Source organism: Tachysurus fulvidraco, chromosome 15, assembly GCF_022655615.1.
Source record: "Tachysurus fulvidraco isolate hzauxx_2018 chromosome 15, HZAU_PFXX_2.0, whole genome shotgun sequence".
Classification (NCBI taxonomy): Eukaryota; Metazoa; Chordata; class Actinopteri; order Siluriformes; family Bagridae; genus Tachysurus; species Tachysurus fulvidraco.
The window spans coordinates 5,454,443-5,479,879 of NC_062532.1; the positions used below are offsets into that span (position 1 = coordinate 5,454,443).

At 35.5% G+C, this 25,437-nt stretch overlaps 2 protein-coding genes and 1 long non-coding RNA gene across 5 annotated transcripts in view; 2 read left to right on the forward strand and 1 right to left on the reverse strand.

Annotated features, from left to right (window-relative positions):
- Positions 1 to 25,437, forward strand: part of LOC113659134 (carcinoembryonic antigen-related cell adhesion molecule 5-like) — a 569,148-nt gene that overhangs the window by 387,482 nt on the left and 156,229 nt on the right. The window contains exons 6-9 of the mRNA XM_047801199.1: positions 7,255 to 7,572; positions 7,891 to 8,133; positions 8,805 to 9,125; positions 9,505 to 9,747. Coding sequence (XP_047657155.1) covers positions 7,255 to 7,572; positions 7,891 to 8,133; positions 8,805 to 9,125; positions 9,505 to 9,747 — 1,125 coding nt within the window. The remainder of the gene's footprint in view (positions 1 to 7,254; positions 7,573 to 7,890; positions 8,134 to 8,804; positions 9,126 to 9,504; positions 9,748 to 25,437) is intronic.
- The window catches only part of LOC113659135 (carcinoembryonic antigen-related cell adhesion molecule 5-like), a 109,238-nt gene continuing 99,988 nt past the window's right edge, over positions 16,188 to 25,437 (reverse strand). The window contains exons 1-8 of one of the 3 annotated variants that reach the window (XM_047801216.1): positions 21,950 to 22,081; positions 20,376 to 20,690; positions 19,807 to 20,049; positions 18,625 to 18,945; positions 18,027 to 18,263; positions 17,042 to 17,143; positions 16,722 to 16,805; positions 16,188 to 16,476 (exon numbers count right to left, since the gene is read on the reverse strand). In XM_047801216.1, the coding sequence (XP_047657172.1) occupies positions 16,304 to 16,476; positions 16,722 to 16,805; positions 17,042 to 17,143; positions 18,027 to 18,263; positions 18,625 to 18,945; positions 19,807 to 20,049; positions 20,376 to 20,690; positions 21,950 to 22,004 (1,530 nt within the window). In that variant the 5' untranslated portion in view covers positions 22,005 to 22,081 and the 3' untranslated portion in view covers positions 16,188 to 16,303. Of the gene's footprint in view, positions 16,477 to 16,721; positions 16,806 to 17,041; positions 17,144 to 18,026; positions 18,264 to 18,624; positions 18,946 to 19,806; positions 20,050 to 20,375; positions 20,691 to 21,949; positions 22,082 to 25,437 lie in introns of those variants that run through there. The other 2 variants (XM_047801217.1, XM_047801215.1) reach the window with 2 other exon arrangements.
- LOC125138893 lies at positions 18,680 to 24,361 on the forward strand. The gene is made up of 5 exons (XR_007138012.1): positions 18,680 to 18,722; positions 22,014 to 22,397; positions 22,771 to 22,867; positions 23,161 to 23,363; positions 23,900 to 24,361. It is a non-coding gene; the product is annotated as an uncharacterized LOC125138893 (long non-coding RNA).

Consider the following 25,437-nt stretch of genomic DNA (forward strand, 5'->3'; position numbering starts at 1 on the left):
GCTGCCTTGCCTTGTTAATTGTTTGCTACGCCCACTCATTGCTTGCCATGGACACTAATTGCATTCCATCTCTTCCCCAGGTGTTTTGTCTTTGTCTCTGATTGTCTCTGCTTTGTGATTGGTTCCTGTTTACTACATTTACTCTGTCTGTTCACTTCCCTGGTGTTGGTCGTTTTTGGTGTTTGGTGTATGCTGTTCTCTGCTCTCTGTTCTCTGCTCTCTGTTCTCTGCTCTCTGTTCTCTGCTCCTGTTCTCTGCTCTCTGTTCCTGTTCTCTGTTCTCTGTTCCTGTTCAGTGTTATGACCTGTTCAGTGTTATGACCTGTTTTGCCTGCCTGTTTCTGTTTCGTTCCGTGTTCTGCCTTGTGTTGCCTGTCTGTTCATCTGTGTTTTGTTCATTAAACGGAAAACTGCATTTGGATCCCCACTCGCCTTTTGTCTCACCATGTCACATCGTGACAATATCTGTCTATGGTATATAATATTTAAAATTATTAAATGTACCTTATATTGTGCTTAATATATATATATATAAGTTGTGCTATTGTTTTTCTTGTTTTATTTTCCTACTTGTAGACACACTTATGCCATCACCATGGTCTTTAATCATATGTAAGGTTTAATCATATGTAAGGTCAACATATTTTGGTTTAGATGAAAATGAAAAAGAAGAGAAAATAAAAAGGAACTTTCTTGTTGCAGTTTTTAGTGTTGAACCCACACAGCTGCAGCTTAGTAAGCAGCTCACACACTGAGTTAACACCAACATTTCAGCTTCTCTTTAAAAAAAAGTTGTACAGAAGAAGTATTTTATGAGGCCGTTTTCTACCTTTCTTAAGTGTTAAATGATCAAAATGTTCAGCTATAAATTAATTTTCACTTTCTATGGAATTGATTTAAATATCTCTAACTTGTATTTGTTAAAATTATATTTTTAAAAAATATTTTGTTTATTGCCAAAAGTTTATTTTATTATTAATGTACTGTATTATCTATCACTATATGAGACGAGCACATTTCCATTTTATTTTCTTAGAAATAATGCCAAAAATATACATTTGTTCAGTTTGACTGTGTTCATGCGTGTGTGTGATGTGAGTTCATGAGTTTGTGATGTCGTGCCTTAAGAATTAACACCTGAGGTTTTACACCCCTGTTAACTCATGGGCAGAAACTTGGCCGATCTAGATTGTAATAATGACTTGAGAACATATTGCTGTAACTCTCCAAAACTTCTGTTATTATATTTGCTTTTGAATAAATAATAAAATTATAAAGCCTCTCAGCTTGTGTTCCTGGTCAAGAGCAATTGCAGTGTTTGGTTCTAAAAATAAAACAAATAAATGAAGAAATAAAAAAGAAACAATGAATCATTGATTTTTAATCATTTTTATATTTACCTGAAATAAACATGGAAAATGAAAAACTCAGGATATCAGGATTAAATGGATGGGTAATACTTACAAACAAATGCAGATGTAAGTGCAGATTCTATTTATTATAATGTGCAAAAAAAGAACTAAATATGTGAAGCAGGACAACTCTAAACAAAAGCACTAGGAATGAAAAGATATAAACATGAGGACAAGTATGAGACACACTGTAGCATCAACAGTAACAAGACCAAGACACAATGAGAAAACAGACAATTAAATGATGTGGCACTAAAGTGATAACCCAACACAGGAGAACGTGATCATGGGGGAAATGGGAAACACGACAATGATGAGACCTAAAAAGGACCAGGCAGTTGTGAGAGGTTTATAGACCCTGTATGACCATGTAAGTATGAGTCAGAAAAATATTTCCCCAGACAAGACGAACAAAACACAGGGCTGCTTTAACACTTTCAAGTCAAGGGGTGTAGATGGTGTATGGAACTTCCTGTTTCTCAGTAAAGTATTATTAGTTCTGTAAAAGAAGCTTCATGTTACTTTTGTAGTCGTTCATCAGTCAGGTCCAAGATCTCCATCAAGTACAGAGAGAAGATTGTTCTCTGGACAAAATGAGAATACAGGTCATTTTTGGAGTCCTGTTGATTTACACCCATGTTGTCATGGGTAAGTTTTATCCTCTAATAATGCATGATTCATTTATTTACTACATGTGCAGTTGTACAGTTTCTGCTTTATGACATGAGAAATGGTCTAAATGTAGTTTAAACCTGTGAGATCAGATATCAGAAAATCGGTCAGTTTTTATTGAACACTTCCAGTACTTCAAAAGTAGAATTTTTTTTTTTGTGGATGACTTCAATCAATTTATGTTTTAGTAAAAAAAAAAAAAAATAAAAAAAAAATAAACAAAAATTGAAATTGGAGACTTCCAAAGGCACTAAACTGTCTAAAATATATTTTAATATATAATAATTCTGATCCTATTGTTTAAGCCTGTGTCCAATTTTGTTTTCCATTAATTACATTTACAGCATGTGACAAACACACTTATCCAGAGCAATGTACAAAGGTGCTTTTAAGTCTCTAACATTGAATACATTAACTCTGGGCTGTCTGTGTCGAATGTGCTGCTTTACAGCCAGACTGGTTTGGATCTTGGAGGATGTTCTGAGAGAGTGTTACACATCATCAGTGTTAAGATGTAGATTTAAAGATCTAAAGCAAGTAAAGTTACATTAAGAGGTCGTTATTTTCTGTGTTTTGATGATACAAAGGGTGCATCATCTATTTTATGCAATTTTGCATGATTTGTAAAATAGTTTTTGGATGATTTTGGTGGAGAAATTCTATCTCAGAGAATGACTTAGACAAGACTTTGCTGTAATATAATTTATCCTTTAATCAACTGGGATTTTAGAATGATTTCCCTGCCATTTTAATCACAAATAAAGTTTAACGACTAAGCAAATAATCACTTGGAGAAGATGCTGTTTTGAAGTTTATACAGATCAGAGGTGTGTTTCAGTTTACAATAATATTAACAGAATGCTGATGATTTTTTCTTCCTCTGCAGGTTCACTGTTTCAGGATCATGTTGTCTGTAGATTTAATCAGATTAAACCGTGTTATGTAGCTGTGGGACAACGACTGCACCTGCAAATGCCCTGGGAGGATGGGTTTGACCTAAAGACCACTAGATTAATTTTAACATATAGAAAAACCCAAAGTTCCCCACCAACACCACTTCTCCCAAGATGGCAGTTTGTTAATGATAATAAAACTATGATACTAACCAGTGCAGAGAGGAACGACTCTGGAACATACACTTTAGAGATCTTTGATGGAAACAAGAGAAGAAAAGACAATTATATTCTCCAGGTGAACATTGAAGGTAGGACCACACAACCTCTAATCACATCACACAGCAAACAAGTTAGTTCATAAATGTATAAAATATAAACATTCATCCACACTATAGTCTCTATCAAGATTTTGTTTTATATTTTTATATTTATTTATGCAAATGAGGTTCCATCTAATTACAAATACAATAATATACACATTAACAAAAACTATTTTTGCTTTAATGTTGTTAGAAATTAATTATTCTTGCCACATCTATTTAAATGATTATTTTGTTGTATTTCTTGATTGATAATGTGTTTAGTAATTTATTCTGAGATGTTTATCTCAAATCTACAGCTCAGGTGTCCTCAGTAAAAGTGTCCTACAGCTGCTTGTCCTCTGGAGTCATGAAAGTGACCTGTTCTGCTGATGGAGACAACCTTCACTTCAGCTGGACTTCTGACTTTAACACACTCCCTCAACTGGAGAACGGGACTAGCACTGTCACACTGGAACAAGACCATCAAGGAAACATCACCTGCCATGTAGAAAATCATGTCAGCCGTGACCACGATACTGCTGAACTCCACCAATGTCCTGGTGAGTCTGTCTTTTATAAAGAAGGATTTAATAAACAAAATTCTAATGCAGCAGTTTGTGAACACAGAGACAAAACAGCCAGATCCAGACACATACTGAGGACAGCCTTGACTAATCCTGCCAGTCCCCATATACATATACTTTAATAATCCCACCTGCTCCTTAACAAAAGTTTAAGTTTACTTTACACTCCCACACACACTCTTGTCTAATATTTATTTTATAAATGACATGTTGACATACAGAATAGATTCTAATGCTTAACCCCGTGCAAACTTTTCATTTACATTCATTTTCATGATTCATTTTCATTTTCATGATTCTACAACGTTCAATATATATTTTATTGGAAATTTTATATGTTTGGGAAAATGGTGCATCATCTATATTGTGTTATTTTTCATGTTTTTTAAAGTATATATACAGTATATATGATATACTATCACACTTTGTATATAATTAAATTCTAGTTTTTGTGATTATTTTGGGGGAAAATGCTAAATGAAAGACAAAAGTTTGCTGAAATATTTATTTATCAGTTAATCACTGCTGCCATTTTTTTCCATTTTTTATCCAGCATACAAAAACTTAATTAAAGAAGATAAATATACAATTTTGAAATTCAAACAGATCAGCAGTGTGTTGTAGTTTGCTACATTTTTAATAGATTGCTGATTATTTTTTTCTTCCTCTGCAGGTTCACTGTTTCAGGATCATATCTGTAGATTTAATCAGATTAAACCATGTTATGTAGCTGTGGGACAACAACTGCACCTGCAAATGCCGCTGGAGGATGGGTTTGACCTAAAGACCAGTAGTGTAATTTTAAGATATAGAAAAACCCAAAGTTCCCCACCAACACCACGTCTCCCAAGATGGCAGTTTGTTAATGATAATAAAACTATGATACTAACCAGTGCAGAGAGGAGCGACTCTGGAACATACACTTTAAACATCTATGATGTAGAAGGGAGAAGTAAAGACAGTTATACTCTCCAGGTGAACATTGAAGGTAGGACCACACAACCTCTAATCACATCACACAGCACACTACAAGTTATTTCATAAATGTATAAAATATAAACATTCATCCACACTATAGACTTTCTCAAGATTTATTTTTATATTTTAAAATTTATTTAGGTAAATGAGGATCCATCTAATTAAAAAAATGCAGAAATATACATACTTAATTTCACAATAAAAATTTTTGGAATTTAAAACTTGGACAGTAAAGAAGCTCTCAAAACAAAGCCATTGTTCCTCTACTTCTTTCTGTTTTGTGATTATCTTTGTGTTTCTGATTTGTTCTTGCATTTCTGGTTTGATAATGTGTTTAGTAATTTATTCTGAGGTGTTTATCTCTAATCTACAGCTCAGGTGTCCTCAGTGAAAGTGTCCTACAGCTGCTTGTCCTCTGGAGTCATGAAAGTGACCTGTTCTGCTGATGGAGACAACCTTCACTTCAGCTGGACTTCTGACTTTAACACACTCCCTCAACTGGAGAACGGGACCAGCACTGTTACACTGGAACAAGACCATCAAGGAAACATCACCTGCCATGTAGAAAATCATGTCAGCCTTGACAACGATACTGCTGAACTCCACCAATGTCCTGGTGAGTCTGTCTTTTATAAAGAGTGATTTGATGAACAAAATTACAATGCAGCAGTTTGTGAACACAGAGACAAAACAGCCAGATCCAGACACATCCTGAGGACAGCCTTGACTAATCCTGTCAATCTCCATATACAGTCTTTATTAATCCCACCTGCTCCTTAACAAAAGTTTAAGTTTACTTTACACTCCCACAGACACTCTTGTCTAATATTTATTTTATAAATGACATTTTACCTACAGAATTGATCCTAATGCTTAACCCTGTGCAAACTTTTCTTTTACGTCATTACTGTTAACATGTAGCTTTAAAGGAGTCTAAAGTTATCTGACAAAAATATCTCATCACAATACTTAAAGACAATATAGAAATGGTGCATCGTCTAAATTGTGTCATTTTTCAACTTTTGTTTCAGTTTACAATATTATTCACAGAATGCTGATGATTTTTTCTTCCTCTGCAGGTTCACTGTTTCAGGATCATGATGTCTGTAGATTTACTCAGATTAATCAGTGTTATGTAGCTGTGGGACAACGACTGTACCTGCAAATGCCGCTAGAGGATGGGTTTGACCTAAAGACCACTAGTTTAATTTTAACATATAGAAAAAAACAAAGTTCCCCACCAACACCACATCTCCCAAGATGGCAGTTTGTTAACGATAATAAAACTATGATACTAAACAGTGCAGAGAGAAACGACTCTGGAACATACACTTTATACATTTTTTATCTAGATGGGAGAAGTAAAGGCAGTTATACTCTCCAGGTGAACATTGAAGGTAGGACCACACAACGTCTAATCACATCACACACACACACTACAAGTTAGTTCATAAATGTATAAAATATAAACATTCATCCAACCTATAGTCTCTCACAAGATTTTGTTTTATATTTTAATATTTATTTATGCAAATGATGTTCCATCTAATTGAAAAATGCAGAAATGTACAAACTTAATTTCACAAAAAAAAAAAAAACCCAGGATTTTGGTTATAATTTAAAACTTTAAAAGACAGTAAAGAAGCTCTCAAGATAAAGTCATTGTTCCTCTTCTTCTTTCTGATTTGAGATTATCTTCATGTGTTTCTGATTTGTTCTTGTATTTCTGGTTTGATAATGTGTTTAGTAATTTATTCTGAGGTGTTTATCTCTAATCTACAGCTCAGGTGTCCTCAGTGAAAGTGTCCTACAGCTGCTTGTCCTCTGGAGTCATGAAAGTGACCTGTTCTGCTGATGGAGACAACCTTCACTTCAGCTGGACTTCTGACTTTAACACACTCCCTCAACTGGAGAACGGGACCAGCACTGTCACACTGGAACAAGACCATCAAGGAAACATCACCTGCCATGTAGAAAATAACGTCAGCCGTGACCACGATACCGTTAAACTCCATCAATGTATTGGTGAGTCTGTCTTTTATAAAGAATGATTTGATGAAGGATATAATATCATATAATATAATATAATATAATATAATATAATATAATATAATATAATATAATATAATATGCTTTGTATTTTGTATATAACTAAATTCTAGTCTTTAGATGATTTTGGTGAATAATGCTAATTTAATGGTGAACAGAATTTTAAATAAAAGCCAAAAGTTTGCTGAAATATTTATTTATCGCTTAATCACTGATGCCATTTTTTTGCAAATAAAATCCAGCAAACAAGTAAATCAGTTGCAGAAGATAAACAGAGCTTTGAAGTTTACACAGATCAGAGATGTGTTTCCGTTTACAATAATATTAACAGAATGATGATGATGTTTTTTCTTCCTCTGCAGGTTCAGTGTTTCAGGATCACGTTGTCTGTAGATTTAATCAGATTAGACAGTGTTATGTAGCTGTGGGACAACGACTGTACCTGCAAATGCCGCTGGAGGATGAGTTTGACCTAATGACCACTAGTTTAATTTTAAGATATAGAAAAACCCAAAGTTCCCCACCAACACCACGTCTCCCAAGATGGCAGTTTGTTAATGATAATAAAACTATGATACTAACCAGTGCAGAGAGGAGCGACTCTGGAACATACACTTTAAACATCTATGATGGAGACGGGAGAAGTAAAGGCAGTTATACTCTCCAGGTGAACATTGAAGGTAGGACCACACAATCTCTAATCACATCACACAGCACACTACAAGTTATTTCATACATGTATGAAATATAAACATTCATCCACATTATAGTCTCTCTCAAGGTTTCTATTAATATTTTTATATTTACAGTATTTATGCAAATGAGGCTTCTTGTATCTACTTAAAACAACAAAAAAAATATAGGCTTTAATGTAGTTAGAACTTAAATCATTATTTGTCACATCTATATTTAAGTTTATTTCTTGTATGTTTGGTTATGTGATTAATCGTACAGCGTCTATAGTAATTCATCCCGAGGTGTTTATCTCTAATCTACAGCTCAGGTGTCCTCAGTGAAAGTGTCCTACAGCTGCTTGTCCTCTGGAGTCATGAAAGTGAACTGTTCTGCTGATGGAGACAACCTTCACTTCAGCTGGACTTCTGACTTTAACACACTCCCTCAACTGGAGAACGGGACCAGCACTGTTACACTGGAACAAGACCATCAAGGAAACATCACCTGCCATGTAGAAAATCATGTCAGCCGTGACCACGATACTGCTGAACTCCACCAATGTCCTGGTGAGTCTGTCTTTTATAAAGAAGGATTTGATGAATAAAAATCTAATGCAGCAGTTTGTGAACACAGAGACAAAACAGCAGATCCAGACACATCCTGAGGACAGCCTTGACTAATCCTGCCTGTCATAAAGTCTTAAACAATCCCATCTGCTCCTTCACAATATTTGATTTCTCATTGTTGCTCCTCTATAAATTTTAGCTCCAACTTTTAGCAGACACTACTGAGTAATTCTCTTTACTCATACTCAGACATTAGTGATTAACCCCACACACTCACACAGACATTAGTTATTAAGCCCACACATTCACACAGACATTAGTGATTAACCCCACACACTCACACAGACATTAGTGATTAACCCCACACACTCACACAGACATTTTTGACTAATCCCTCTCAGAAACATCTCATCAGTCATCTTTTACTGAACGCTCAAAAAGTGTAAAATATCATTGAATGACTTTATAAATCAAACAGTATTTGGATAGAAAAATCTTTATCACTGATGCTGTTATCTGTATTGATTGATATTTTTTCTATATTAAATCAAAATAAGTAAATCCACTGAGAAAATAAAAATAGACAGTTTTGAAGTTTACACAGATCAGAGGTGTGTTTCAGTTTACAATAATATTAACAGAATGATGATGATTTTTTTCTTCCTCTGCAGGTTCACTGTTTCAGGATCATGATGTCTGTAGATTTAATCAGATTAAACCGTGTTATGTAGCTGTGGGACAACGACTGCACCTGCAAATGCCGCTGGAGGATGGGTTTGACCTAAAGACGACTAGTTCAATTTTAACATATAGAAAAACCCAAAATTCTACAAACCCAAAACCAGATCTTCAAAGATGGCAGTTTGTTAATGATAATAAAACTATGATACTAACCAGTGCAGAGAGGAACGATTCTGGAACATACACTTTAGTCACCTTTGATGTAGACGGGAGAAGTAAAGGCAGTTATACTCTCCAGGTGAACATTGAAGGTAGGACCACACAACCTCTAATCACATCACACAGCACACTACAAGTTATTTCATAAATGTATAAAATATAAACATTCATCCACACTATAGTCTCTCTCAAGGTTTATTTTTATAATTTAATATTTATTGATGTAAATGAGGTTTCATGCATTTAATATTGCAGAAATGTACATAATTGATTTTATAAAAAGAATCCAGGATTTTAGAGGTTAGAATTCGAAACTTTAACAGACAGTAAAGAAGCTCTCAAGATAAAGTCATTGTTCCTCTACCTCTTTATGTTGTGAGATTATGTTGCTGTGTTTCTGATTTGTTCTTGTATTTCTGGTTTGATAATGTGTTTAATAATTTATTCTGAGGTGTTTTCTCTAATCTACAGCTCAGGTGTCCTCAGTGAAAGTGTCCTACAGCTGCTTGTCCTCTGGAGTCATGAAAGTGACCTGTTCTGCTGATGGAGACAACCTTCACTTCAGCTGGACTTCTGACTTTAACACACTCCCTCAACTGGAGAACGGGACCAGCACTGTCACACTGGAACAAGACCATCAAGGAAACATCACCTGCCATGTAGAAAATCATGTCAGCCGTGACCACGATACTGCTGAACTCCACCAATGTCCTGGTGAGTCTGTGTTTTATAAAGAAGGATTTAATGAATTAAAATTGCAACGCAGCAGTTTGTGAACACAGAGACAAAACAGCCAGATCCAGACACATCCTGAGGACAGCCTTGACTAATCCTGCCTGTCCTCATATACAGTGTTTAATAATCCCACCTGCTCCTTAACAAAAGTTGAAGTTAACTTTACACTCCCACACACACTCTTGTCTAATATTTATTTTTAAAATGACATGTTGATACAGAATTGATCCTAATGCTTATATATACAGTATATATAATATAATATAATATGATATAATATAATATAACACTTTGTATTTAAGAAAATACGAGCCTTTGGATGATTTTGGTGAAAAATGCTAATTTAATGGTGAACAGAATTTTAAATAAAAGCCAAGAGTTTGCTGAAATATTTATTTATTGCTTAATCACTGATTCCATTTTTTCCAAATAAAATCCAGCAAACAAGTAAATCAGTTGGAGAAGATAAACAGAGTTTTGAGGTTTATACAGATCAGAGGTGTGTTTCAGTTTACAATAATATTAACAGAATGCTGATGGTTTTTCTTCCTCTGCAGGTTCACTGTTTCAGGATCATGATGGCTGTAGATTTACTCAGATTAAACAGTGTTATGTAGCTGTGGGACAACGACTGTACCTGCAAATGCCGCTGGAGGATGGGTTTGACCTAAAGACCACTAGATTAATATTAATATATAGAATAAACCAAAGTTCCCCAACACCAACACCACGTCTCCCAAGATGGCAGTTTGTTAATGATAATAAAACTATGATACTAACCAGTGCAGAGAGGAACGACTCTGGAACATACACTTTAAACATCTTTGATGTAGACAGGAAAAGTAAAGGCAGTTATACTCTTCTGGTGAACATTGAAGGTAGGACCACACAACCTCTAATCACATCACACAGCACACTACAAGTTATTTTATAAATGTATAAAATATAAACATTTATCCACACTATAGTCTCTCTCAAGGTTTTGTTTTATGTATTCATATTTATTTATACAAACGAGGTTCCATCTAATTAAAAATGAAGATATGTTCGTGTGAAATTTTACAAAAATCCAGGATTTCTGAGGTTGGAATTTAAAACTTTATCAGACAGTAAAGAACCTCTCAAAATAAAGTCATTGTTACTCTACCTCTTTTTGTTGTGACATTATGTTGCTGTGTTTCTGATTTGTTCTTGTATTTCTGGTTTGATAATGATTCTGGTTTGATAAATGTTTTTACTAATTTATTCTGAGGTGTTTATCTCTAATCTACAGCTCAGGTGTCCTCAGTGAAAGTGTCCTACATCTGCTTGTCATCTGGAGTCATGAAAGTGACCTGTTCTGCTGATGGAGACAACCTTCACTTCAGCTGGACTTCTGACTTTAACACACTCCCTCAACTGGAGAACGGGACCAGCACTGTCACACTGGAACAAGACCATCAAGGAAACATCACCTGCCATGTAGAAAATCACATCAGCCGTGACCACGATACCACTGAGCTCCACCAATGTCCTGGTGAGTCTGTCTATTATAAAGAATGATTTAATGAATAAAATTCCAATGCAGCAGTTTGTGAACACAGAGACAAATTAGCCAGTTCCAGATACATCCTGAGGACAGCCTTGACTAATCCTGCCTGTCATAAAGACTTAAATAATCCCACCTGCTCCTTCATAATATTTAATCTCTCATTGAGTAATTCTCTTTACTCATCCAAAGACATTAGTGATTAACCCCCCCCACACACACACACATACATTAGTGATTAACCCCACACACTCACAGACATTAGTGATTAACCCCACACACTCAAACAGACATTAGTGATTAACCCAACACACACAGACATTAGTGATTAACCCCCCACACACACACAGACATTAGTGATTAACCCCACACACTCAAACAGACATTAGTGATTAACCCCACACACACACAGACATTAGTGATTAACACCACACACTCACACAGACATTAGTGATTAACCCCACACACTCACACAGACATTAGTGATTAACCCCACACACTCACACATACATTAGTGATTAACCCCACACACTCACACGGACATTAGTGATTAACCCCACACACTCACACAGACATTAGTGATTAACCCCACACACACTCACACAGACATTTTTGACTAATCCCACTCACAAACATTTCAACAGTCATCTTTTACTGAACACTCAAAAGTGTAAAATAGAATTGAATGCCTTCATAAATCAAACAATATTTGGGTAGAAAAATCTTTATCACTGATGCTGTTATCTGTATTGATTGATATTTTTTCATTTTAAATCAAAATAATAATAATATTAACAGAATGCTGATGATTTTTCTTCCTCTGCAGGTTCACTGTTTCAGGATCATGTCTGTAGATTTAATCAGATTAAACCGTGTTATGTAGCTGTGGGACAACGACTGCACCTGCAAATGCCGCTGGAGGATGGGTTTGACCTAATGACCATTAGTTTAATTTTAAAATATATAAAAACCCAAAGTTCCCCAACACCAACACCAACACCACGTCTCCCAAGATGGCAGTTTGTTAATGATAATAAAACTATGATACTAACCAGTGCAGAGAGGAACGACTCTGGAACATACACTTTAAACATCTATGATGTAGACGGGAGAAGTAAAGGCAGTTATACTCTCCAGGTGAACATTGAAGGTAGGACCACACAACCTCTACATCACATCACACAGCACACTATAAATTAATATGTCATAAATGTATAACATACACTCATCCACACTATAGTCTCAAGGTTTTTTACTAGTTTAATATATTTGTACAAACGTGGCTCCATCATATTACAAATGCAGAAAAGTAAATATTAACCAAACAACAAAAACATTCTAGGTTTTAAATTTTATTACAAACTTACATTTTTATTTATCAAATATATATTTGAGTTTATGTTGCTGTCCTTTTGATTTTCTCTTATATTTTTAGTTTGATTTTGTGTTTATTTGTTATGGCGTCTGTAGTAATTCATCCCGAGGTGTTTATCTCTAATCTACAGCTCAGGTGTCCTCAGTGAAATTGTCCTACAGCTGCTTGTTCTTCAAAGTCAGGAAAGTGACCTGTTCTGCTGATGGAGACAACCTGCACTTCAGCTGGACTTCTGAATCAATCACTCGGTTGGAGGACGACAACAAAACTCTCGTACTGGATAAAATGCATAATAATAATAAAGTCACCTGTCATGTAGAAAATCACATCAGTCGTGAGCACAATTCAATTATCCTCCTGACATGTATTGGTGAGTTTGTCTTTTTTCTTTTGTATTTTAATAAATTGTTTAACAGTAACGATGAGGCACTACTGTTACTTCGCATGCTTTCTGAGAAAATTATTATGCAGATCAAAAAATTTGTGTGTGTGTGTGCTTGTGTGTATGTCACGTTCAGTCCAACACTTCTGTACCAATATAATACCACATCTCAAAATTACTAGTACATATAATACAATAAAACACATGCAATAAACTCAATTTTAATAATCTTTATTTCTTATCCAAATTATAAACTTACAACTAACAATTTACAGTTTAAATTATGGAATAAAAACACTGTCAATATTATTCTACGTAATTCAAAGCATTTGTGTGTAAATTTTAATTTTGCCGAGTTGGATCCCAAAACCTACGGCCACAACAGTTTACAGATACGAGATTTTGCGTTTGTTTGTTCACTCCAAAATGTACGACTATGACTGTTTACACACACAACGCTTGTTTTCACAACACCTTTTTTTCACACACGAAAACGGTCTGCGAAACAACTGTCAAAAATACATCATCACGTTCACAGGCATTACTATCCGATGGAAGATGAATCGATTCCACGAAGTGCGTATGCGCCCCGCCCTCTTCTAAACCACTGGCGCCGAAATGGCGGATCAGCAGCCAGGATCACTCATCGTCAGTGTTGTATAAAGTATTAGAAAGCAATACTTGAGTAAAAGTACAAGTATCATACTAGATAAAGACTGAAAGTCAAAAGTGAAAATTGTCAAAAAGTGAAAGTCAACTTTTAGAATACTACTCAAGTAAAAGTCTTAAAGTATCTGATATTTACTGTACTTAAGTATCAAAAGTCATTTTATGATATTCAATGTACATAAGTATTTGAAGTAAAAGTAAATAGTAAAATTTCAGTGATTTTCGGTAGGCATAAGTTCAGGGACGGTTCTAGGGTTTCATCTTTAGGGGTTTTAGCCCTCAGTGGGAATTTAAAACAAGAAGAGTTTTATATTATATATTATATGACTACATAGTAAGCCAAAAGTTATGGTATTATTAAATGGCAAAAGAGGACACCAAAATTTTATGCATGATGTAATGATGCCAGTCTTGAATCAAATCAGTTCATGTATGTGTGCATTCTCTACAAACAGTGTGTTCAATGCAGTCATTAATAAACTAATTTCCACAAAGACCAAATCAATAAAAGTTATTTTTATTTAGTATTGTATGGATTGTTTGCATAAATATTTAGTTTGTGTTACAACTCTGCTAATAAGAATAGTGAAATTTCACTGCTTTTGGTTGCTGTATTTGCAGCTTCCCGATTAACGTTATAGATAAACGCCTCCAGCTCTGACTGCGCGTGCACGCTGCGCGTACCTGTGCGGAGCGTAATGCAATCTAGGAGCAGTGATTCACCAAACCTCCCTTATTGCAGTCACACACATTTCTTCTGATTTTATTTTGTAATAACAAAGATGCTTAGTGGAAATATAATGGAGTAAAAGTATACATTTTATCTAGGAAATGTAGTGGAGTAAAAGTGAAAGTTGACATAAATTTAAATAGCGAAGTAAAGTACAGATACGTGACATTTCTACTTAAGTACAGTAACGAAGTATTTTTTACTCAGTTACATTATGACACTGCTCATCGTCTCAGATAAGTTGGTTTTTCCTTCCAAATTCGGACATGTTTAAGGGTTAGTTATCACTAATAACAGAGAGGAGTAATATTACAGATATAGGTTAATTATAGTAAGTAAGATTAGCTCTCAGAGTAAGGTTACATTAGGTGCTTAAAGAATACAGCTGTTTAGGAGGTCATCACTGCAGTCTGTAGCGTGATGAGATAGGCCTACATAAAAAGAAATAGCATTTTTAAGTGTTAACTTACTAACATGCACTGGAATACACAGGTCATGCAATATGTGTTCACTGCTTAAGTGTTAAAGTCATATTTTATTGTTTATCAGGTTCTATTAGGTGACATCTTGCACTCAGCCCAGAATCTGGTGTCGATGTTGACCAACACCTTGGACAACAGAAAATGGGGATCCAGTCCAATATCAGTGGACAGTCAGCACAAGAAAGACGGTCCAAGTCAAATGGACAGTCAGTGCAGCAGGAAATGGCTAGGTGTGAGGTGTGAGGTGTGTGTCTTTAATGTAGGCCTATCTCATCACGCTACAGACTGCAGTGATGACCTCCTAAATGCTGTATTCTTTAAGCACCTAATGTAACCTTACTCGGAGAGCTAATCTTACGTACTATAGTTAACCTATATCTGTAATATTACTCCTCTCTTTTATTAGTGATAACTAACCCTTAAACATGTCCGAATTTGGAAGAAAAAACTAACTTACCTGAGACGATGAGTGAGCGCTTGGCTGCTGATCCGCCATTTCGGCACCAGTGGTTTAGAAGAGGGCGGGGCGCATACGCACTTCGTGGAATCGATTCATCTTCCATCGGATAGTAATGCCTGTGAACGTGATGACGTATTTTTGACAGTTGTTTCGCAGACCATTTTTGTGTGTGAAAAAGAGGTGTTGTGAAAACAAGCGTTGTGTGTGTAAACTGTCATAGTCGTACATTTTGGAGTTGTGTTTGAACAAACACGCAAAATCTCGTATCTGTAAACTGTTGTGGCCGTTGTTTTTGGGATCCAACTCGGCAAAATTAAAATTTACACAGAAATGCTTTGAATTACGTACGCTTATTATTGACAGTGTTTTTATTCCATAATAAATAGACATTTTGATCATATATTTCACTCACGTAACACTTAAAAAAGGTAGAAAATGGCCTCATAAAAAACTGACACTTCTTAAGTACAGCTTTTTTTTTAAGAGAAGCTGAAATGTTGGTGTTAAAATAATTTAGCAACTCAGTGTGTGAGCTGCTTAGGAAGCTGCAGCTTTGTGGGTTCAAAACTAAAAACTACAACAAGAAACTTCCTTTTATTTTCTCTTCTTTTTCATTTTCATCTAGACCCAAAAGCCTTAGAGGAGATGCAGAAACAGGCAAAACTCCACACAAACAGTTACCTGAGCTCTAGACAGAAAGTCAGACTATTGCCTGAAAAATCAGCAATTGCAAAACCAGATACTGTAAAAGTTTTACTGTGAGCAGGGTTTAGTTTGTATGGGTGGAATTTCATCAACGTCCTCTACCAGGATGATCATAGTAACAAACCTATGTATAAAAAAAATACTAAATAAAAATAAAACTATGTTAATGATGCATCTTTAGACAGGCTGAGATTGTGTCACTCACTAACTGCGCTTGACCTCTGAGTACACACAATCTTCTTGTACTTTGGGCACCTTGCACTTTTTTTGTGCAGGAGTGTTAAACACCAGCTCTCCGTACTGCACATCATCCTCTTTCTTCTTCTGATTGGATGTGACCACCGTGCCGTACTCCACACCCTCGTACTGCGCTGGGGCTGAACCACAAAACACCACACAGAAATCGCTGATGAAATCAATTTGATTAATGTACTTAGTATTAAACAGGCTTTTAACTTATAATAACATTAAACAGCATTAAACATTTCAGATTTCCTTATTTTATTATGTGGCCGTACTAATGAACCCATCACAACTTTGTGTATACTAAAGTGTAATAAATCAATGAAAGGCATTTGGATTAATCCAGTGCATATATTATTAAAGTGTGGTGAAGTCTTACACGTGCTGGGTCTTGTGTCTGTCCTGTTCCTGGCTGAGTGGGTGACCTCCGCGTACACAAGCTGCATGCTGTCCTGAGAAGGGGCTGTCAACAAAACACACATCTATTCAACTCCATATTAAAAACTCCTGTACATCTGGCACATGATTGGTTGTTACAGAATCATCATAAAGCACAATTTATAAAATTATACAGATACAGATCAAGAACAAGCTTAAAAAATTAATATGTGATTTTAAATAAGTGACTTGAATAAATGCCAGACAACAAATATGACACCATTTTCTGCAAACTCAGAGAAAACATAGATTGCTTCTGACCTTCGATCCTTTGGCCTTGTCTCTTCTTGTAGACACAAAACACTAAGACAGCTAGTACAATGAGAATCAGACAAACTGAGCTCAGGATCACTAGAATGAGGTCTACAAGAAGAAAGACAAAAACATTTCAGTCATTTAAGGTGTTGATATGTAAAGAGAAATTCAGGCCATGACATTAATAACAACGATGCTGCAACTATATTTAACATGACAAAGTGTTTCATGCAGTAATTCCTATTTTATTCAGTAGCACATGACTTCATTAACACATGCCTCATCTCTGATCTTATCTACTAGGTAATAAAGCCAAGTCTTTCTGTTCTGTTAACTTCACGCCACGTTTACATTCTGAGGTCACGCACACAGCTGTAATGTGTCGTTAATACTGTAAATCATTAGGTATAAGTTTATATTTTGGATAAGAAATAAAGATTATTAAAATTGAGTTTATTGCGTGTATTTCATTGTATTAATTGATGAATTAATGTAGTAATTTTGAGATGTGGTATTATATTTGTACATATTTACATTATATTTGTATATTTGAACTCTTCTTGTTTTAAATTCTCATTAAAACCCCTAAAGGTGAAATCCTAGAACTGCCCCGGCTCTTATGCCTACCGAAAATCACTGAAATTGTACTTTTTACTTTTACTTCAAATACTTAAGTACATTAAATATCAGAAAATGACTTTTGATACTTAAGTACAGTAAATATCAGATACTTTAAGACTTTTACTTGAGTAATATTCTAAAAGGCAACTTTCACTTCTACCAAAGTCTTTATCTAGTACGATACTTGTACTTTTACTCAAGTATTCCTTTCTAGTACTTAATACAACACTGCACACAAGCACACACACACACACATTTTTTGATCTGCATAATAATTTTCTCAGAAAGTTGAGAAGTAACAGTAATGCCTCATCCATACTGTTACTGTTAAATAATTTATTAAAATACAAAAGAAAAAAGACAAACTCACCAATACAAGTCGGGAGTTTAATGGAATTGTGCTCACGACTGATGTGATTTTCTACATGACAGGTGACATTATTATTATGTATTTTATCCAGTACGAGAGTTTTGTTGTCGTCCTCCAACCGAGTGATTGACACAGAAGTCCAGCTGAAGTGAAGGTTGTCTCCATCAGCAGAACAGAACACTTTCCTGACTTTGAAGAACAAGCAGCTGTAGGACAATTTCACTGAGGACACCTGAGCTGTAGATTAGAGATAAACACCTCGGGATGAATTACTACAGACTCAATAACAAATAAACACATAATCAAACAAAGTATAAGAGAAAATCAAAAGGACAGCAACATAAACTCAAATATATATTTGATAAATAAAAATGTAAGTTTCTAATAAAATTTAAAGCCTAATTTGTTTTTTGTTGTTTGGTTAATATTTACGTTTCTGCATTTGTAATATGATGGAGCCACGTTTGGACAAATATATTGAACTAGTAAAATGAACCTTACGAGAGAGACAATAGTGTGGATGAGTGTATGTTATACATTTATGACATATTAATTTGTAGTGTGCTGTGTGATGTGATTAGAGGTTGTGTGGTCCTACCTTTAATGTTCACTTGGAGAGTATAACTGCCTTTACTTCTCTCATCTCCATCATAGATGTTTAAAGTGTATGTTCCAGAGTCGTTCCTCTCTGCACTGGTTAGTATCATAGTTTTATTATCATTAACAAACTGCCATCTTGGGAGACGTGGTGTTGGTGTTGGGGAACTTTGGGTTTTTCTATATGTTAAAATTAAATTAGTGGTATTTAGGACAAACTCATCCTCCCAGGGCATTTGCAGGTACAGTCGTTGTCCCACAGCTACATAACATGGTTTAATCTGATTAAATCTACAGACAAAATGATCCTGAAACAGTGAACCTGCAGAGGAAGAAAAAATCAGCAGCATTCTGTTAATATTATTGTAAACTGAAACACACCTCTGATCTGTATAAACTTCAGACCTGTCTGTTTTTATTTTCTCAGTTGATTTACTTATTTTCATTTAATATGGAAAAAATAACAATCAATACAGATAACAGCATCAGTGATAAAGATTTTTCTACCCAAATATTGTTTGATTTATGAAGGCATTCTATGATAAAAACTATATATTTTATACTTCTGAGCGTTCAGTAAAAGATGACTGATGAGAAGTTTGTGTGTGGGGTTAATCACTAATGTCTGTGTGTGTGGGGGGTTAATCACTAACGTCGGTGTGAGTGTGTGGGGTTAATCACTAATGTCTGTGTGTGTGGGGGGTTAATCACTAACGTCGGTGTGAGTGTGTGGGGTTAATCACTAATGTCTGTGTGAGTGTGTGGGGTTAAAAACTAACGTCTGTGTGAGTGTGTGGGGTTAATCACTAATGTCTGTGTGAGTGTGTGGGGTTAATAACTAACGTCTGTGTGAGTGTGTGGGGTTAATCACTAATGTCTGTGTGAGGTTAATCACTAATGTCTGTGTGAGTGTGTGGGGTTAATCACTAATGTATGTGGATGAGTAAAGAGAATTACTCAGTAGTGTCTGTTAAAAGTGGGAGATAAAATTTATAGAGGAGCAACAATGAGAAATCAAATATTATGAAGGAGCAGGTGGGATTATTTAAGACTTTATGACAGGCAGGATTAGTCAAGGCTGTCCTCAGGATGTGTCTGGATCTGTCTGTTTTGTCTCTGTGTTCACAAACTGCTGCATTAGATTTTTATTCATCAAATCATTCTTTATAAAATACAGACTCACCAGGACATTGGTGGAGTTCAGCAGTATCGTGGTCATGGCTCACATGATTTTCTACATGGCAGGTGATGTTTCCTTGATGGTCTTGTTCCAGTGTGACATTGCTGGTCCCGTTCTCCAGTTGAGGGAGTGTGTTAAAGTCAGAAGTCCAGCTGAAGTGAAGGTTGTCTCCATCAGCAGAACAGTTCACTTTCATGACTCCAGAGGACAAGCAGCTGTAGGACACTTTCACTGAGGACACCTGAGCTGTAGATTAGAGAGAAACACCTCAGAATAAATTACTAAACACATTATCAAACCAGAAATACAAGAGCAAATCAGAAACAAAACTAAATAATCTTATAGATATAGCAAAAAATAATTAATTTCTAACAACATTAAAACACATTGTTTTTGTTAATCTGTATATTTCTGCATTTTTAATTAGGTGGAGCCTCATTTGCATAAATAAATATGAAAATATAAAAGAAAAACTTGAGAGACAATAGTGTGGATAAATGTTTATATTTTATACATTTATGAAATAACTTGTAGTGTGCTGTGTGATGTGATTAGAGGTTGTGTGGTCCTACCTTCAATGTTCACCTGGAGAGTATAACTGCTTTTATTTGTCCCGTTTACATCAAAGATGTATGAAGTGTATGTTCTAGAGTCGTTCCTCTCTGCACTGGTTAGTATCATAGTTTTATTATCATTAACAAACTGCCATCTTGGGAGATGTAGTGTTGGTGGGGAACTTTGGGTTTTTCTATATCTTATAATTAAACTAGTGGTCTGTAGGTCAAACCCATCCTCCAGCGGCATTTGCAGGTACAGTCGTTGTCCCACAGCTACATAACACTGATTACTCTGATTAAATCTACAGACATGATCCTGAAACAGTGAACCTGCAGAGGAAGAAAAAATCATCATCATTCTGTTAATATTATTGTAAACTGAAACACACCTCTGATCTGTATAAACTTTAAAACAGTATCTTCTACAAGTGATTATTTACACAGTCGTTAAAATTTCTTTACAATTAAAATGGCAGGGAAATCATACTAACATCACAGTTGATTAAAGGATAAATGATATTTCAGAAAACCTTTCTCTGAGGTAGAATTTTTCAACCAATATCATCCAAATACTATTTTACAAATAATGCAAAATTGCATAAAATAGATGATGCACCATTTGTATGAAAACACAATATATATATATACATATGAAACCTCATCGTAAGATCTTCACACACCGAAATCGGCACGTATTGAACAAGACACGCAATCCAGCGCAAACCCGACAAACGGAACACAACACACGTGTATAGCAGCACATGCAAAACTTTTCTCCTCGTGCTTTCTGCTGTCCGACGTGCACCGACGTCACACGCACGCGCTTAAAGGGACCCGTTTTCTTTTTTCTTTTTGTCATTTACTTTATAAGAATCATAGAAATAAAGGTCCCAAATCATATATATATAGTAGCTTTATAGAAATATAGAAAAACAATTACGAAGTTTAAAATGAAATTAATATTTCTCTATTTGAATTTGGTTATGTATTTGTATTGTATTGTATATTATTAGATTTTTGTCATTTCACCCCAGCCATAATTTGTACTGTGAAAACTTTACTTGCTTTAGACTCCTTTAAATCTACATCTTAACACTGATGATGTGTAACACTCTCACAGAACATCCTCCAAGATCCAAACCAGTCTGGCTGTAAAGCAGCACATTCGACACAGACAGCCCAGAGTTAATGTATTCAATGTTAGAGACTTAAAAGCACTTTTGTACATCGCTCTGGATAAGTGTGTCTGTCACATGCTGTAAATGTAAATGTAATTAATGGAAAAGAAAATTGGACACAGGGTTAAACAACAAAATTATTATATATTAAAATATATTTTAGACAGTTTAGATCAGTTTAATTTTGTAGAATTTATTTAAATGTTTTCCTAAAACATGAATTGATTGAAGTCATTAACAGAAAAATAACATTCCCTACATTTGAAGTGCAGGAAGTTTTCATTAAAAGCTGATCTGATCTCACAGGTTTAAACCTCCATTTAGACCATTTCTCATTTCATAAAGCAGAAACTGTACAACTGCACATGTAGTAAATAAAGGAATCATGCATTATTAGAGGATAAAACTTACCCATGACAACGTGGGTGTAAATCAACAGGACTCCAAAAAAGACCTGTATTCTCATTTTGTCCAGAGAACAATCCTCTCTCTGTACTTGATGGAGATCTTGGACCTGACTGATGAACGACTACAAAAGCAAGATGAAGCTTCTTTTACAGAACTAATAATACTTTACTGAGAAACAGGAAGTTCCATACACCATCTACACCCCTTGATTTAGAAGTGGTAAAGCAGCCCTGTGGTTTGTTCATCTTGTCTGGGTAAGTATTTTTCACACTCTCACAACAGCCTGGTCCTTTTTAGATCTCATCATTGTTGTGTTTCCCATTTCCCCCATGATCACATACACCTGTGTTGGATTATCTCTTTAGTGCCACATCATTTAAGTTCCTGTTTCATCATTGTGTCTTGGTCTTGTTACTGTTGATGCTACAGTGTGTCTCATCCTTGTCCTCATGTTTGTATCTTTTCATTCCTTTTGTTTTTGTTTAGAGTTGTCCTGCTTCACATATTTAGTTCTTTTTGCACATTATAATAAATAAACTGTTTTCACTGTTTTTTTTTTAAATGCAAAAGACCCTTAACCCTCTGTTTGAGCTGCTAAAATCATAGTATACTGTAATGTCATTTTATCTCTTTTGGTGAAACATGATCCCAGGTAAGTTATATTTTTGGAGCTGTGTATAAAAAAAGAGAAAAAGAAATGGGAACTGATTTGCTAAAACCTTTCCATAATATTAGGGAATGATGAAATACTTGTGTTGACAGGATATGCCCAAAGCAAGGTTTTGCTCCATGATTATGTGCCTGAAGCTCTACTCTTACACTAGGTGGGCCTGGATGAGGCAGTTTGTAGTTGGGAAGAACACAGAAGCATTAACTCCTGGCTCTAAGCGATCTAAGTTTGTATGATGGCCAATGCGTAAGGTGAGCAGATCTGTCTGTATGGTTCTGGGCCCGGCAGCCAAAAGGCACCCTTCCAGGGCATGAACTGGTAGGGGCTGCGGAAGTGCCTTCTAACGGAGATTCAAGCCATGATCAATAAAAAATATATTAACTATAACTATAGTCTCTCTCAATATTTCATTTTACATTTTAATATTTTTATACAAATGAAGCTTCATTTAATAAAATAAGGAAGTGTATATATTGTGATGTCCTTCTAATTTCTTTGTATGATTTTGCTTTGATTTTATGTTTATTTGTTATGGTGTCTGTAGTAATTCATCCCGAGGTGTTTATCTCGGGGAAGACAAACCTGGAGACAACCTTCACTTCAGCTGGACTTCTGCGTTAAACACTCCTTTGGCGGACGACAACAAAACTCTCGTACTGGATAAAATTCATATTAAAAAAGTCCCCTGTAATGTCGAATAACATGTCAGTCATGCCTACAATTCAACTGAACTGCCAAAATATACCAGTGAGTCTGTCTTTTTTAAATAACATTAGAAAATATTTATTCTCTTTTTATACTTCTGTAAAGCTGCCTTTAGACAATGTCCATTGTTGAAGTGCTTATACACATACAGTAAATTGAATTGAAAATAATGAATTAAGCAACAGTTACAGTAATTAACAGTCATAAGCATTAATGCCAATACTCATACCCTGGTAAATACAAAGGCAAAACTGTGTGCTCAAAAGCTTTCATGTTTTAAACTTTAAATGGTTATATTCCTGAGATATATTATATCCTGGGTTAACTGCAAAAGACCCTTAACCCTCTGTTTGAGCTGCTAAAATTATAGTATACTGTAATGTCATTTTATGTCTTTTGGTGAAACATGATCCAAGGTACGTTATATTTTTGGAGCTGGGTATAAAAAAGAGAAAAACAGAAATGGGAACTGATTTCCTAAAACCTTTCCATAATATTAGTGAATGGTGAAATGCTTGTGTTGACAGAGCAAGGTTTTGCTCCATGATTGTGTGCCTGAAGCTCTACTCTTACACTAGGTGGGCCTGGATGAGGCAGTCTGTAGTAACACAGAAGCATTAACTCCTGGCTCTAAGGGATCTAAGTTCATATGACAGCCAATGCGTAAGGTGAGCAGATCTGTCTGTATGGTTCTGGGCCCGGCAGCCAAAAGGCACCCTTCCAGGGCATGAACTGGTAGGGGCTGTGGAAGTGCCCTCTAACGGAGATTCAAGCCATGATCAATAAAAATTATATTAACTATAACTATAGTCTCTCTCAGTATTTCATTTTACATTTTAATATTTTTATACAAATGAGGCTTCATTTAATTAAAAATGCAGAAGTGTATATATTGTGATATTTTAAGCCCACTGTAATGCTGTGATTCTACAGTGGCAACAATTTAATAAAATATTAAATATTTTTGAAATGTAAATCTAATTTCTAAGTCCTATGTACAGAATGTGTGAATGCTGAAATAAAATCTGTTTTAGTTATTATTAATGATTTTAGTATTTTTTTAACGTAACTCACCTACACACTCATTTGTTCTAAACTGTTGTATTGTCTGTATATACTGTAGCATACAGTTAAGGAGGAACAGTGACAGGAAGAATGTCATCAAGAAGGGCAACCATTGACTACAAACATTTCCCCTTTAAAATGTCTAAACTGTCTAGTGTGTGTGTGTGTGTGTGTGTGTGTGTGTGTGTGTGTGTCCTGCCATGGGTTATTAACTCATGCAGACTGTCCAGCAACTTGAGTCCCCTGGGAAAGGCTCCTGCTCAAGAGTCCAGGGTTTACTAATCTACCCTGGTTACTGCAATATGTTATTTGCAAAGCATCTTAACCCTAAAAAGAGCTCAAAAGGATCAAAAAGTCTTAGGAGTAATGAGGAGGACTTTTATGAGGCTTTAAGTGTTTCTTCAGCAGAAGGGAAAATGGCCAAAAGGTGAAGAAGGAGAAATGTTCAATATTTAATACTGGTAGATGCTACAGATTAGATTATGTAGGGATAACATAGATAACATCTATAATATATTCTATAATCCCTACATGATATAGCCTCAAATATCTTAACATAGAGACATAGTGAAGCTTATATTAGACCATAATGTCATATGTGTCATACCTAGTAACGCCTCCTCTCTAAGATAAACGTTTGTATTTCCCTTGCTCAGAGTTGCACTGAGATTGGTCTTGAATCAATCTTAAGATAAGATTCCTCGTTCGATTTTTTAAGTTAAATTAGATATCATTCATAGAATATTTATCATTGGTCACTGGGTGCATGTCTTGATGGTGTACACGGCATCATTGACCAGCTACATCAAGTGCATTGTGCAAGGCAAGTACAATGATGACGTGACCGTCTCCCAGACCATCACCACACGCTCCAACCGGAAGCCACGAATGACTGCTAAAGTGAGTGTGCTGCTGAAGACTAGAGACCTAGCAAAGGGCAAAACTGTCCCAAGCCATCATAGAAGCAAAGCACGCCCAAGCCCACACAATCCACAGCCACTTCCAGGACAGCGGAGAAACGCGGTGCATGTGGCATACAGTACAGGTGAAC